This window comes from Martes martes (assembly GCF_963455335.1).
Source record: "Martes martes genome assembly, chromosome: 17".
NCBI lineage: Eukaryota > Metazoa > Chordata > Mammalia > Carnivora > Mustelidae > Martes > Martes martes.
In genome coordinates this window covers 30525222-30541952 of record NC_137905.1, presented here as the reverse complement: position 1 = coordinate 30541952, position 16731 = coordinate 30525222, and the positions used below count along the sequence as shown (strand labels likewise).

Genomic DNA, 16731 nt, shown 5'->3' with positions numbered 1-16731 from the left:
AGAAGAACTCTAAAATTTAAGAGAATTCACCAGCTTTTTTCTAAGGATGTTCGGTTTTCCTTAATGCGGTAACTCTGGCACTAGACATGGAGGGTCTTCGATGTCAAACTGAAGACACAGCAATTTATCCTGTCGGCCAGTTCTCTCAGTATCTATTATGCATACTGGACTAATTTAATTGGTGTATAAAGTTTGTAAAATGTTCGTAGTTATGCATTTATTGTATGGGTAATTTTTATATATTGCAAGCTATACAAGGTTGTCTTAGGCAATAGTGGTATTAATTTTAAAATGAGTCAATGTAGGGAGGCCTGGGCAGCTCGGTGGGTTAATAAGCCTCTGCCTTCAGTTCGGGTCATGGTCTTGGGGTTCTGAGATCGAGCCCCACATCAGGCTCTCTGCTCAGCAGGGAGCCTGCTTCCCCCCCTCTCTCTGCCTGCCTCTCTGCCTACTTGTGATCTCTGTCTGTCAAATAAATAAAATAAAATAAAATAAAATGAGTCAACGTAGGGGCACCTGGGTGGCTTAGTTAAGCCCCCAACTCAGGTCACAATCTCCATGCTAAGTCTGGAGTCTGCTTGAGATTCTCTCCCTCTGCCCCTTTCCCTGTTCTCTCTCTCTCTCTCTCAAATAAATAAATCTTTTTAAAAAACATTTAAAAAAATTAAAATGGGTCAATGTAAAGAAATTCAAATAAATAGCATTACCCATGGTAGGTAGATGTGGCCTAGATGAAGGTGGCGGGTCTGAGAAAACACTGCTCGGCACAAAGATAAGGGATTGGAAGTGTTTTCAGAAGGAGAATGACAGCTTAGACTGGTATCCTTCCAAGGATTAAAGCAGAAGTGGGCCATAGATTCAGCTGGAGATGGGAGAAATTCAGGGTACGGGGGGGGGGGGTCAATGAGGACCCTGCGACTCTAGGCAGAGGCCCAAGCTAGGATCCATGGAAACACAGACACAAAACAGATCATTAGAAGGGAAAACAAAGCCCACATGAAGACTCACTGCATGAAGGGAGTGGACAGGGACACGTAATCGAAATTCACTTTGTGTACCTAGGAACACAGGGGCGTTGAGAAAAATGGCAAGAACCCGAACAGGAACTTGGGTTCCATGAGGTTTATGCTGGACTTGAACCGCCAGCCCACCATGAAAGGATGGCCTCCCGTAGAGAGCCACCTGCCATCTAGGAGGTGACACACACACGTCAGGGTAGGGATGGGGATCCGAGGCCTTGGGGTCAGCCACAAAAAGGGGCCACAGTCCTTCCCCACTTCCTGTATCTACACCCCTTTGCGACTTGATTGTTGATGCTCCTCTCCTGGACATACGGAATCTATATCCTTTCCCCTTGAGTCTGGGTTGGCCTAGGGACTTGCTCAGGACAGCAGAGATGGCAGAAGCAATGGTGTGACATGTCTGCACCTGGGCTCAAGCGCTTCAGGGTACCCCTCAGAACGCAGCCCCCAAGAGGGCTCTTGGGTACAGCGTGCTGGAGAAGAGGGACTTCATGCAGTGAGAACGGAGAGGGAGGCCCCAGCTGGAGCTAGCCAACCTCCAGAAGCAAAGTCAAGCCTGCACTCGAACGCCGACACAGCGGGAACCCAGCCTATGGGGCGGACTGGCAGAACCACGAGGGAGATGGGTTTGTGGGTTTGTTGGTTTGTTTGAAGCCTCAAAGTTTGGTTTGTTATACAGCAACAGATGACCGATACAAACGGTACCAGAGTGGGAACAGCTAAAGACAGAAAACAAGATGCACAGACAACATGAAAAGAATACGGAGGCAAAAGAGGAAGAAGCCACGTTTTGGGAGGATGTCCCCCAAGGCCTGAGAAGAGGCCGGAGAACAGACAAGGTAACAGAGCAACAGCAACCGGAAACGTCCACATATACAAGAGTAGAGAAAACCAGGGACATGGGAGGTTAGGGGAGACACAGGGATAGGGCGGAAAGACAGGAGGTCAAGGAGTCATCAGAAAAGCATAACCCCAGGGCTCAGGGCAGTGGCTGGCCTAAGGAGGCGCTCCATAAGCTTGCATGAGTGAAAGCAGTCAGGTCTGGCAAGGTGGAGCGCCTTGGCTTCAGAAGAGCAGGAAGATAGTTTTTGATAAAGGAACAGAGGGGACCTGCAGGGTGTTAGGGAGGGCCAGATGGGAAAGACATGGAAGCCTAGGTAAAGATTTCCGGTTTGAGGAACTGTTCAGAGACGTGTTGGAACAGGGGCCCGTGAAGTCAGGAGGACTTCTGAATGTGCATGGTCCTTTCTCTTGGACTCTACAGTTCCAAGAGGGGCCAGCGGCCAGCAGCAGCAGCGGCCCCTGGGAACCTGTGGGCAATGCCAGTTCTCAGGCTCACCCCAGACCTGCTGATCTGCATTTTACCCAGAGGCCCAGTTGACTTGCATGCACATCTGCACATACATCTGAGTAGAAGCAGCACCGCTCTGGGAGGTACAGAGACGACAAAGCGAGAGAGCCTTTAATTACATCTTGAGAAAGCCATTCTGTTTTGAATTCCCTTTCAAGCTCCCCACGGGTGTTCCTCCCCACCCCCAAGATAAAATCAAAGACAAAGTCTCAGTTTGGTGCTAAGGGGTCTTCAACACCTTCCTCACACTTGCAAATATCCCTTTTCCACAAACAGAGGGCAAAGCCTTAGGCAAGCAAGGTCTCCAGTAAGCTTTGGATAATGGTGTTTACCTCCCTTGTGTTTATTTTCAGGATTTTCTTCTGTGTAAGGAAAGTGATAGGGTTTTCCATTTGTGGTGGTCTTCGTTTCACATTTATCTAAGCGGAAAAACCAGAGTTCCACAAAAACATGAAGCGAAACAGAATGTGGATGGAATGAGGAGTGAGCCAACGTCATCACGAGGGAAGCAACACTCAGCAACCTGAAGACTGGAAAATCCTTGTGCGGGTCTCAAGACGCTTGGGCACTGGTGGAAAGCACAAAGGAATGAAACAGGAAAGACGGGAGCTGTCCGTGAAACCAAGAGTACCCTACACTCAGGAAGGGATTAGCACGGCTGGAAGGATTTATCCCAAATAGTAGAACTGCTCTCCCCTGGGTCTGGAAAAATGACAAGGAGGGACAGCAAACTACCAATGTTCTCCATAAAGTCAAAGATCAGAGCTCCCATCTAAGGAGAGTAGGGCTGGGTGGAGTACACCAGCAGAAATCTTGGACCATCCACTGTGGAGAATGGCCAAGAGAATCGACAGATGAACGGAATTTGACACAGCAAAGGCCCAAGTGCTCATTGTTAGTCAGGAAAATGGGCACCGAGTTCAGTCACCCTCAAGTTGAGAAAGGCCACCTCCTGGAGGCTGATAAAACATACACAGCAAAAGGGGAGGGGATTGAGGGGGTTGCTAGGGGCCAAGGACCGTGACATGTCTTCGTCACCAAGGCTGCACAATGGTCAAGGGTTAACAAAATTGGCCAGTGGAGGGACAGAGGAGGAAAGAGTGTACGAGAGCATAAAGAACCACAGGTTTCTAGGGAAGCAGACGCAGGGGAGTCGGAGGTAAGCTGGGTTTGATCGAAAAAGAAAAGAATCAAGTAAAAAAATTTCAAAAAAAAAAAAAGTCTAGTTTAAAAAATGTTGCCTGAAGATTGACCTGTATTCAAAATTTTGTTACCCATGGTCAGGACTGCTGAAATGGCAGTATAAAAATTCAAGAGGTATTTTTTAAAAAGAAGAGAAATGTGGGCCGGAAATAAAGGTAATCAATTAAAATCAGGACATAAGGATTTGCAGTTCCTGCAAGAAGAAGATAAATCATTGGGTATTTTAAGCATGCCCCAAATAAAACCCCCGAATGAACAAAGGACTGAAAAGCTCTCTCATCACAGTGCATCGCCAAAAGGGGACCCTCCAAAGAGCAAATGAAAACTAAAATATTGAATAAGGTTTACCAAAATATAGTGCTATACTTGGTACACAAAAACATGAAGATACCCAAGAACCTCAAACATGAAGATACCCAAGAAGTCTTCCTTGGACCTCCCCCATCATTCACTCACTCCCATGCACCTGCTAAAGTATGTATTTTGTCCGTGCCTGTCCTCCTTCCACAGCAATGGGGTATGTAGCGGGGCACAAGGCCAGCCACAGCACGGACCACGTGTCCTGGATACCTTAAAGGCAGAAGTGCGGCCATGCATCTCAGTGCCGACCAATGAGAAATAAGCACGTATCACGTGGCAGCCCCTGGAAACCTCCTTTTTCCCTTGACCACCTTTCCTCCGGTTAGACAGGGATGTTGATGGCGCTCTACCCTGCAGGGTAAAGGGTCACATGGAAGTCAGAGGTGGCTTGGCTCCCAGGTGTCTACAAAGCCCCAACAGCTCTGGACTGCTTACCCCTTGAGTTCATTAGAGAAAAGAGAGATGAAGATCTACCTCATTTATGTGGTTGCTACTCAAGTTATGTTTTTTCTGCTGGCCCACCTTAACTAACACACTCTTCCTTGCCTTTTAGCAAAGTCTTCCTGTCCTTGACCATTTGACCTTCCTCGGCCAGCCTGGATCCTTGGGATTGAGAAGAGTCATTTCAAACTGCCCTTCTCGCAACCCCTACCTAAGCAAGACGCACGCCCTCGTCCTCACCACCCATCGCACTGTCCCCTGCCAGCAGCAAACAATACAACGAAAGGGGAAATTTAAAATAAAATTTAATCTTAAAACCATCCAAAAGGGATCATCCTTTCAACCCCAGGCCAGTTCCTCAAGAACAGGGCAGGTGACCCCTCACCATCGCCTCCCACTGTCTCCAAGTATCTGGCACATAGTAGGTCCAGCATGTGTTTATAACTGAGGGTTTTGGAGGGGAGGGGGGTGGGGGGGGTGAGTGAGCCTGGTGGTGGGTATTAAGGAGGGCACGTATTGCATGGAGCACTGGGTGTGGTGCATAAACAATGAATTCTGGAACACTGAAAAGAAATTAAAAAAAATTTTTTTAAAAAGAAAGAAAGAAAGATTAAACTTCCACCAGGTCTACTCAACAGTACTCTGACTCATCTCCAGTTCGCTCCTTATCAGGCCTTCCTTCCCGTGCTAAGCACTGTTCTAAATGCTGGGCATACAGTGGTCAGCAAATATCCCCACCTTCACAGAGCTTTACATGCTAGTGGAAAGAGGTAAACAGGGAATATATGAATGAATGAATGAATGAATGAACAAAAAGTTCAAACAGAGATACACGCTACTAATGAAGTAACGAGACAGTGACTGGAAGTTGGTCGGGGGTGGTGGGGAGAGAGTTTAGATATACAGAGGTTTTTAAGTGGCGGGGGCCATACTGGCAGGGTGAGACACACGAGGCCAAGGTGGAGGGACCAAGGGCCAGAACCGAGGTAGAAACGGCGGGGGATGGATCCTGGGCTTGTCAGTCAACTCCCCCGCCCATTCCTCCTCCCGTTCTCCTCTTCCTCCCCCCTTCTTCTCTCCCTCCTTCTCACTCTGTCTCTGTCTCTCTCCCTCCCCCCACTTCTTATCCACTAAAACGCACATCTGAATCTTCAACCATCTTCCCTTTCTGCCCAATTATCTCAGAGGAAGGGGCAGCCAACTTTCAAGGCAAATGCCCCTCTACCTACAGCCTTCATTCCAACACCAACTGTTCGTCCGTCCATCATTACGTCACTCTCTGTCTTCGTGTGTCTGTATTCTCTCCTTCAAACATTCTCGGGTACAGTTGATACAGCCTCTCATTTCCTCCCCCCCATTCAAATGGTCATCCTCTACGTACCCGCACCCCACAAAACTGGCACATATACACATACGGAAACACACGTGCACGCAAAGCAGATGCACCCCCACACGCATACAGGCACACATCCTTTACCAGTATCTGGTGAAACCTCAGCTCTTTCACCAGACATGCCGGCACCCCCACACCCGCATCTTCCACCAAAGGAAACGTCTACACAGATGCAAACTCATCTCCAAACATTGTCCCACGGGACCATCCTACACAGGCCTGGTGGGAGCTTTGCCAGGGTGTCATGCTCACACAGAGGGCCCGCCTGGAATTCCCTCTCTGGCCTTCTCTTCTCTAACATCCCATTTTTCCTACTTGTCCTTTCCAAACCCTCAGCCTCTGTGAGCTCCTGCACCAGACCACCCCCCCCCCCCCAACCAGAAACCACTTCTCTTGTCCAATCCGTTCCTGGAGTTCTTCTACCTACTATAGTATCTCCCTTAGGCTCACATATACTCTCTTTCTCTGTCTCTCTAACACACACACACACACACACACACACACACTTCATGAATGCTCACAGGCACACACCTGCGGGGACGTGGGGACGTGCCTTGGAGTTACTGCTGGAACCCTCCCCCCACCTGAGTGGGGCCGGACAGGGAAGCCAAGCTGATGAAAGCAGGGCGAACAGAAGGAAGTGTTGATAACATCCCTGCAAACTCTGGGTTCAGCCATGCCTGAGACAAAGCTCACTATCCCTTTCCTATTTAATTAAAAGTTTAAGGACTTTTTCCCATTTGAGGTCGAAAGAATTTTCACAAATATAACAGTTTTAACTACCTCTCCATTAAACATTTTTATCAGAATTTATATAAAAGCCAAATAATAAGGGTTGAGGTTCTCATCAAAGACACACAGGCATAAGGGAGGAACGAGACAGATCTACTGAGGGATGCCTGGGTGGCTCAGTTGGTTAAGCGTCTGATTTTGACTCAGGTTATGATCCCAGAGGCCTGGGATCGAGCCCCACATCAGGCTCTCTGCTCAGCCCGTTTCTCCCTCTCCCAATTGCCCTGCTTGTACTTACTCTCTCTTTCTCTCTGTCAAATAAATAAACAAAATCTTAAAAAGAAAAAAAAAAAAATCTACTGAGTCTGCTGGAGTGTCCAATGTTTCTAGTAAAGTTTAATTCCTCTTTTTTCCAGGAAATCAACTTCCAACCAATCATACATATTTCATAAAAGCTTGCTAGTCAGTCAGCATGTGGGACTTCTACCTCCTATAACAAGAAGATTTCAAGAGAAAGTGTAAAAACTTTTATTATTTCAGAGTACATCAAACCCCTTGCTCATTACAAATCAGAGGGAAAAATTACTACAAATTTTCACAATATGGTACCATCGCCGAAATCACATCAATTTGGAGTATTAAAAAAACTCACCTCCCTCATCATGTTTGATAGAGCTCTTCTACATGAACGAGTCAGTCAATGCAGAAATGACCACATTCAACTTGCACCACTTAGAATAGGAAGGCCTGGCTTAAAATCTATCTCCTCTAAAAGAAGGAATCCATACTCTTCACATAGGCGTTTAGAGCAAAATCCAAATACTTCTGGGTATTGGCCAGTTTGCTTAAATTATGGATTGTCAAGACATTCAAATTATTCTTTTATAAATGAAGTACAATCAAGTTAAGATTAAAGACAGAATGTTGGTCATAAGAGAAGGGCCATTGCCCAAGATCAGATGTTCTGCGCACAAGCACAGAACATATTTAAGAGAACATGGCCTCCCTGAGGAAGGGATTAAGGATACAAACCCAGGAAACAAAGAAAACAAAATAATCTACTACAAAGGGAGAAGATAAAAACCTATCAGAGGCTCATGCAGACCTTGAATTAAAGCCTCTCCTTTATTTTAAACAGGGTTTGGGGAGTTTTGTTTTTGTTTTTGTTTTTAAAGAGCTCAATCCACTTTCCAAATACCTTTTATTTATAAGCATCCTTAGCCAAAATCCCATCCTTCCTCATTAAGCACACTCAAAACAGATTCTCCAAGGTACTCATGACTTCACTCATGTCATAAAATCCAACTAGAAATTGCACCACTTACATAAAGAAAAGACACGAAACGTTTTAATTCCTAAATGGCTGATAGGGTTTTCAATTACATTATCATAAATTTTACATCATTCCCCCTTAATAACAACAATTTAAAATTGTTTCTTCCCAAACAACTATTGAGATAAAAAGGCTGCACCATCACACACACACACACACACACACACACACACACACACTCCTTTTTTATACCATTGTTGCAATGGTACAGCAGGACTTCCAAGTTTTCTGAGTCCCACACATTACTTCCTGAAACACTGCCTCGCCAACTGGGGAGGTGAGTGTGCAAACTTTGGGGGGAGGCAGTCACTTGCATTTCCATCTCTCTACTGCCTACAGGACTCCCACTTGGGTCTGCCTCAGCCCTGAGGGCTCTCCAGTGCATTCATGCACGTGTCAACATGATGTCTCTGTGGGAACATAGCACCAAAATAGCCAATATCAGCTTTCACTTTCCTTCAAAACCAGCTTCTGTGACATCTCTGCTTTGGCTCCAGACCCTACCATTTGTTGAGAGCCCTAGTTCAAACACCCTGAGTCACCCGTGCCTCCTCTGTCTCCCTTCTAAGTTACAGAGATGCTCTGTTCAGCACCCTCCTCTCCCTCCCATCCATAGTCACATCACCTTAGTTCGAATCTTCTCACACCTTTATCTCCACTGGGTGGTGGCATCCTCTCTTGTTCCCCCTACCTCTTGTCAGGCTCTACACTAATCTAGTCAAAGGGTCAGATCCATTCTCACAATGTACAACTCCAACCATGATGCTGGTCCACGCCAAAGTCTTCAAATGTGCTCAGTGGTAGAGCTGGTTGTCTTTCCAAAGGCCTTCTTCCTCGCTCATAGAGCATTAAGATCATTGATGCTCATGTGACGATGTGCCTGGCCCCCAGGGGATGACAGGGGATTGGTCTAAGTTGATCACAGCAAGCTCCTTCTTTGTCAATGGCTGGCCTATGCCCATCCGAGGTCAGCTGATCCATTTCTGATCAATAAATTAAAAAATCCAATGGAACTGTTTCCAGGAAAGCAAGTCCTTCTTATTAAGAGATATATAGAAGAACTTTTGCTATCACTTCCACCCCCACCGCTATCTTACTTCCTGTTTTGCAGCTATCATGTGAGGATGTGATGTCTGGAGCTACAGCACCCAACTTGTGACCATGAGGAGATTGCTAAAACTTCAAGAATGGCAGAATAAGAAGAAAAGAGGGTCCTTGAAGACATGGTTTCTTTCATCCAAAATAGCCTGAGAATGACACCCTAACAATTTCTCTATAAGTAAACAAATGTCCTTACGCTTTACACCACTGTCTGTTGGGTGTTCTGTTACCTACAGCCCAAAGCATTCTCACAAACTCTTACAAGGAACAAACTCTTTGCCTTACCACTGGGAGGTCCTCTGTGCTATGTTTTATACTCAAAGCACAACATCAGCATCAAGTGGGAGCCTCAGCTTAGACTGCAGGATTCAGAACCTCTAGGGGTGAGGTCCAACAGCCTGTGCTCTAAAAAGCTCTCGGGGTGGTTCTTGTGCATGCTGAAGTTTGAGGAACACTCCCCTGTAATATGATCACAAATTACTTTTTCCCCATTCACCTATTACCCTACATACCCTAAGGAATACTGGAGACTGTATTTCTCCAGTGGTGGTAACCCCACTTCACTAGGTTTGAGCATCACATTTTTTGCTTACTTAACGTCATCTCTTCTTAAAGTTTTCAAACTCAAAGCCTCCGGGTGCTGGTGAGGGACACCATGGGCTAAGTATGAGAAAGTCAGAGTGGAGAGGAAAACATTGCCATGCAAGGGAACAGATACAGGACTCCCAAATTTATGATTATGTCAAGGAAGGAAGGAAGGAAGGAAGGAATGGAGGGAGGAAAGGAAGGAAGGAAGAGACAAGTCAAGAAAACAGAAAGGAAAGAAGGAAGGAAAGAAAGACAGACCTAAAAATCCAGATTTACATGCAAGATTTTTAGACATAGACAACTAACTGAACTTTTTAAACTACTGGTCCAAATTAGATAAAACAAGTCCTCAGGTGGACTCAGCATCCCCCTGACTGTCCGTGACCCAAAATAGCAAGTTCTTAAAATATGTACACGTACTTTGAATGTTGTGGCCATCTACATTCATCGACTTGATCTAAAACGACTACGATTATTTCTCTGTGGCTTACTGTGTGTCAGCCTTTCCTGGGCACAGGGTCTTCATCAGCGCTCCCCTGTTTGGGGTGCCAAAATGGGAAGTTCATGGACCTTTAGTTAGTGTCAACAGGACTATTTTATCCATCAGTCAGTGAAGATGACATCTAGAAGCACAGGCTTCTCAAGGGCTTACAAAAATGCTTACGACGTGAGGGAAAAATTAATTGGCCACACCCCCACCACACACGTGACAGAGTTTAAACAGATGCCTACAACATGTGAATATAAGTCAACCAACCAGCATCAGCTCAGATAGGGTCTAGTAATATGTCAGCACCATAAATGTAGGACGTGGACACATCATTTTAACGTCTGATGTGATATGGAGGGGAGCCAGACCAACAGGGCTTGGGACCTGCTGAGGTCTGGAAAAGGCCCTGAATGCCAACATGGAACCAATAATCACTCCGTCCTAAGTCTTGTCTACTTTATAGCAATCTCCAACTTCTTGACTCAGTTCTACTGCCCCTTAAGGTTGCTTACTCCAAAGGAGGATCCCCAGCCTGAAACAAAGTTTTCAACCATCGCTGCACGTTGGAATCACCGAGGGAGCTTCAGAAACATGGCTGCCTGGTTCCCAGCCCCAGAGGCTCTAACTAAACTGCAGTGGGGTAAGGCTGTGAGGCTGAGTTATCTTTCATGAGCTTCACCCCACTCACCATAGCTCGAGTATAGCCAGGGTTAAATCCCCACCGTTTTAGAAACATTCTGGAACATAGTCTCATAGTTCATCTACCCAGTTACACCACCTTGTTAACTAGATTTTCTTTCTACTGCCAAGTCTTGGAACAAAGGAAGACCCTGGTGCTATCAAGCGCTCTGGTGATCTAGAACAGAGGTCAGCAAACTGTTTCTGTAAAGGGACAAATACTTAATATTTCAGGCTTTGCAAAGCCATACCGTCTTCTCTCACAGCGACCCGACTCTGACACGGCAGCACGCGAGCAGCCACAGATGATATACAAACAAATGAGGGGGCCGTGTTCTAATAAAACTTTATTTATGGACACAAATGTGAATGTCATGTAATTTTCACACTGATGAAGTCATCTTTCTTTTGATTTTCTGCCATTTAAAAACAGAAAGACCATTCTTAACTCACAAACCAAGCAGGAACAGGTGGTGGGCCAGATGTGACCCGTGGGCCACAGTTTGCCAACCCCTGATCTAGAACTATTCCACAGACTCGCGGCCTAAAATTAATGAATGACAGAATTTATATTATCCAATCAGAACTACGCTGAAAGTGGTCAGATCCTACTTCCTGCACCCATTCCACCGAACTGGCCACGCAGGTGGACGCCAGTAGAGCTGTCCATACAGCTGAACATAAACCATAAACGACTTACTAAAAAATGATTTTCAAACCCCAGCTGTATCTGAGTTTATCAAAGACAAAACCCGGCAAAGAAGCAGTACACAAGCATGTCTTAAGGGTCTTACATAAGGATTTCAATAATGGGTTAATTTGCTACCAACATTTAGCATTCAGGCTATTTCACATAAAAACTCAGATCATCATTCTCTTGGAAAAATAACTGCAAAATGCGGATACGGGGCCCAAACGTTGGCATGGCAACAATCTAGGGATGCTGAGCAAGGCTACCCCTTTACGCGGGGCATGTTCCCCATCTGACCACAAACCCTATCTTCATGTAGGTTAACTGGCTGTCCCTAGAGGCATTTTGAGTTTATGACCCCTTGTCTACGGTCCTTAAAAAACCTTCTATCTCTTCCACCACATGGCTTCAATAGCTATCTTATTTGAAGACCTCACATGGAAATCTCTCAATCTTCTCTCAAAATTCAACACCCCCATACACCAGGCCCTAGAAACAAAATCACTGGTTCTCCCACCCGTGCAAGGTATCAACTTAAAAAAGTTTCAATCAAATCCCCCTCTCTCAGTGTGGCCTCAATCTGAACCATGGTCTCCAATAAGATAGACAAATGACAAATGACCCTTCAGGTTTTCTTACTCTCCAAGCTGGCCAAGGTAGAGGCCGGCCCAAGGAGGTGGGGTAAAAGCACTCACATCAGAACACCTTCATTAAGCAGAGTGATCAATCACACATACAGTAATTAGAAAGCAAGATTTGGGGCTGATAAATTAAAACCAAACCAAAGGCCATTCTGCACAGGGTAAGAAGTCAAGAGCCAGATTTTGGAAGGGGGAGCGGGTAAAAACAAACAAACAAAACAAAACAAAACCTAAGAATACACAGAAAAAGCTAGCAACTAGAGTCTGGTCCAAGTTCATTATTAACCTACTGTGTCATTTCACTTGGCTCACACCCACCTTCAATACAATAGTTTATTTTGGGGTGGCAGACTTCTGACAACTACATGCTAATTGATCTGATGCATATTATCTTACTGGTGAAAGGACTGGGTCCTTTCCCCTTTCCTGGGGAAAGAAAAATTCCAGATATATAGATAGTGGATCCCTAACTCACTTGGGCATCATAAGCCTAGCCCCGCCCCCCACGGCCTTTTAAAAAAATATAGGTGTTAGTTTAATTTGTTAGCCACATCAGAAAAAGGAATGTTCAAACAGTAGATTTTCCACTTGAAATTAAAATGGAAATTAGCCCTTAGAAAGCAGAGATGACTGTAAGTTTATACATCAGCGGCTGGTTCATGAATTATTAACTGATTTTAATGATCCTGGCTATATTTTATTTGAAGTTATTCTCCTACTTGCAATGACTTTTGAACCCTCAAAACTCTTTCATCCATTCTCCATGGACAGTGCACTCTCCGAGCGCTGACATTTTAAAAGGATCCATATACTCACAGAATGTAAAGATAATACACACAACATATAATTTATACGGAGATTCTGGTCATTTGTTAAAGAGAGAAATGAATGAAACCCTATTATTCACGGTTTGTAAATAAATTTAAAGATAAGTGCTAACTTTTCACTTGTTAAGCCTGGAGCAGAGGGTTCTGTATTTCTTCTAAAGTTTCCCAGATGGTCGTTAAAAACAAGAAAGGGCAGAAACATACTTTGTTTGAAACCCATCATTTCGCCTCCGGAGTGATAATATACCTCACCGAGAGTTAAGTCTTAAGAGATTAATAATTACAGGTATTTCCAAATTAAAATAAATGCATGTCTTTGTATGCTAGTTTTTACATTTTCAGTATAAGTCTGTACTGAATAGTACCACCTCAGACACACAAGTTAGCTGTGAAACAAAATGCTATAAACCCTTAATTATCACTTGCTGTTTTATACCCACAAAGTTAATACTTCCTCTTCTACTGCATTCTCCCTATAAAGAAAAATCACTGTGAATAAAATTGGGTTTTTTCTCCGCTGAAATTAAGAGTACGAAGATAAAGTATGGGGGCTCAAATGCAAATTATTGGATTTTTATCTGCAAGGAATTAAATGCGGACATCCCTTTAAAGAAGTACAATTTGATTTCCACCAATATTAAGCACTGTGTCTAACTTTCATAAATCAGATACACACAGCACTTGCGACCACCAGATTGCTGAATTACTAAGAAACCAGGTTGTTCCAGGCAAAAAAGCTGCGTAAAGAAAATATGACAGCAAACCAACTCGCATTCTCACTCACGAAGTTGAACAAGCATCTCCATAAATAACGGGTGGATTTCGAGCTTTCTATACCCTCCTGAAGTAAATGTTCTGAGTTTAAATGGGCTCAAAATAGCTTTGCTCAAAAAAATAAAAAAGAGACACACACACAAAACACCCACAATTTCCTCTGGTCCCTTGAAGTACCCTTGGGATCGCAGTGAACAGAGAGATTTGCCACGCACTGCAGTGACTGGATTAGTACAAAAGGTTTCTATTTTGGTGTCATTCGAGTGTTGCTGATCTTAAATCAGAGAAAGAAGTAGTTACATTAAGCAAGGTAATGGCTTCCAAAAATAAGAGCATGCCCAGTTCTCCCAGGCTTGCATACACAGGCTAAGTTGTAAGCAGATAAATAATACCCCACTGGAACAATTAGGTGGGTTCTCAGAAACAGGACATACTTAATTAGGCTGCCTAAGTCCCTAACTGAGCATACAAGGGGGACTTTTTAAAGCATTTAATAACCTGAGTAAAACCAAAATCAGAGGACAGAAACTAAAACCCTTCACCCTGGCTACTGACAGAGGCCTTTTCTTGCTTCCCTTTCTAAGCTTCATGTACCAGTCTTGGAATTTTGAGAGCATGAACGCCCCCCCCCCACCCCACCCCCGGCCCTCCACCGCCAGCACCACCAAAGGGTTAAAACACGCTGAATAATGTCCCTTGGTTCTTTACTGGTGGGGAGGCCCGCGGTGCCAGGCGCGGGGCTGGGCGACGGGGACACAGGGGTCAGGCAGAGAGACCCTAAAGGTCTTTCACAAACTTCAGCACTGGAGTTGGGAACGGGAGTATAAACAAATAGAAAGGAACACGAGCCTCCATCAGCCACGGGGCACTGCAAACTGTTCCTCACTCAGATACAATCCCTCCTCTTCCGGTTATTTATTCATTAGTTTTGTATAGCACCTTTCTTTCAGCGGCTCCTTATTTCCTCCTCTGTTATCCAAGCAATCATAAACAAACTACGATTTGAAAGAAAAGGGGGGGGGGGAGGGAGGAGCAGGGGGAAGGAGAAAGAAAAACCACATTCAAAAGGCACAGGCCATCCAGAGCACAGCTCTTTCTCTGAACATCGCCCTCGGGGTGAATGTTTCCTCCAAAGCTTGGCCCCGGGGGCTTCGGGAAGGACCCAGAAGGGGAGTCCGCGCAGCCCTGGCCCAAGGGTTGCGACTCCAGCTCCGCCTCGCCGGTCCGAGCTGAGCCAGCTGCCCTTCCGAGACCCACCTTCGCCCACCTGAAAAGCTCGGTCTCGAAGTTGCCGCCGGGGAGTGGGGGGAGAAGAGGTGGGTTGACCCTGGGCGTGGTGGGGAGGACTCCGAGCCCGAGCTCCCCGAAATGCAAAACTTACCCCTCCCCAAAAAAATGAAAGATGAGAATCCGCTTGGCGCTAACGAGGGAGGGGCTGGCACCTCCGTTCCGGGGTCCAAGGCGCCCTAGCGAGAGGGCAGCAAAAGCCACCTGCGGGGGTCCCAACACTTCGCGCCCCCACCGCCCCCGCCCAATCCAGGGCACGCTCAAAAGTTTGTTCCTTTCCTCCCCCCGACCGGCCCCGGGTCCAGCTCTCGAGTGCGCGGGGAAGGTAAGAGGGGTTGGGGGGTTGGGGGGGTGGCGAGGTCGTCGGACCACGAGATCAGGGACTCGTGCGGTGCCCCCCTCAAACTCAGGGGCGCTGCGACCATGTTTACTAATAACAACAACAAAGAATCACAAGCGTGTCCCCTCTTTCAGTCCTCGGGCTGCTCTTCGCTTCTTTGGGGCAGCACAGGAGAGTCGGCGGGGTTGGGGGGGTAGCAGTGGGGGGAGAGAGAGTGTAGTGCCGGCAGAGGGACAAAAAGGGGGGGTGTGGGAAGGGGGCAGAAAGAGTAGAGTGAGAGAGTTGGACAGAGACGAAGGCGCAAAAAGGAAAGGCGTGGAGAGGGGAGAGAAAAGTGCAGCGGGCGGGGAGCTGGAGCGCGGGGCGCGCCCGGGATGGGGAGGTGGCCCCCGCCCCGCCGCCCCCCGGCCCCGGTCCGGTCACCTTGCTGTAGCCGTAGTAGCCCAGACACTGCGCGAAGTCCAGGCCGGCGGGGTCCCCGGCCGCCGCGGGGTAGAACCTCACATCCATGCCGGAGCCGGGCCCGGGGCCGGGGGCCGGGGCTAGGGCTCGCCGGGGCCGGTGCCCGCTTCCTCGAAGCCGCTAGATCCACCGTCGGGGGCGCCCGGCCGGGGTTACCCGGGGGCGGCGCGCGGGGCTCGGGGCCGGAGGAGCGCCGCGACCGGAGCCCGAAGAGCCCGGGAGCCGCGGCCGCCGCACACAAAGGCGCGGCCACGCGAGCCGCGGGAGAGCGGGAGGCGGCCCGGGGGACGCGCCCCGCCGGGGCACCGAGGCAGCGCTGCGCGCGGGCCGGGCGCCCGGGGCGCGGGGCGCGGCGCGGGGGCCCGGGCGGCGCGGCGAGTTCAGGTGCGCGGGGCGAGGCTGGGACGGCGGCGGCGGCGGCGGCGGCTGGCCCCGCTCCTCCTCCTCCTCCCCGGGCGGACTGAGGAGAGGAGCCGCGGAGACAAGGGGCCCGGCCCCTCCCCTCCTTCTCCCCCTCCTGCCTCCGCCGCCGGTCCCCTCCCCGCGCCGCCGCCGCTCCGCCCCTCCCACCGCGGGCAGCTGGCGCGCCGCCCGCCCCGCCGGTGCGCTCCTCGGCCCGGACCGCCCCCGGGCGCGCCGACCCCGCCCCGCTGCGGCCCCTGCCCCTCGCGGCCCCTCGCGGCTCACCCCGCGCCTCGCGCAGCCCCGGCTGTGCCCATCGCGCGCGCCGCGGCCTCCCCCTCCCCGGGGCCCCTCTTCTCCCCACCTCGCCCCCCTTCCCTCTCCGGTCCTCTTTGTCCCCGATGCCTCGGAGCGCTCCTCGCTCCCTTCCGCTCCTCGGCCGCTTCGGCGGGCCGGCCGCCAGCCCGGTGCCCGGGGTGGCCCTCCCACCCCCCTTTCCGAGCCCTGCTTCGCTCGGCCCCCAGCCCCGGCCACCGGCGTCCACACGCCGTCCGCTCTCTTGCCACCCCTCGTTCCATCGGTTTCCTCCCCTCGCCCCCTTCGTCCCTCGTGGTG

At 48.4% G+C, this 16731-nt stretch overlaps 1 protein-coding gene across 2 annotated transcripts in view; it reads right to left on the bottom strand.

Moving 5' to 3' along the window:
- Window positions 1–15762, bottom strand: part of TOX3 (TOX high mobility group box family member 3) — a gene marked incomplete at both ends in the record, with an annotated part of 106063 nt that extends 90301 nt beyond the window's left edge. For both annotated transcript variants that reach the window (XM_080829586.1, XM_080829587.1), the window contains one exon: window positions 15676–15762. In XM_080829586.1, the coding sequence (XP_080685712.1) occupies window positions 15676–15762 (87 nt within the window). The remainder of the gene's footprint in view (window positions 1–15675) is intronic.
- Between the last annotated feature and the right edge of the window lie 969 nt (window positions 15763–16731).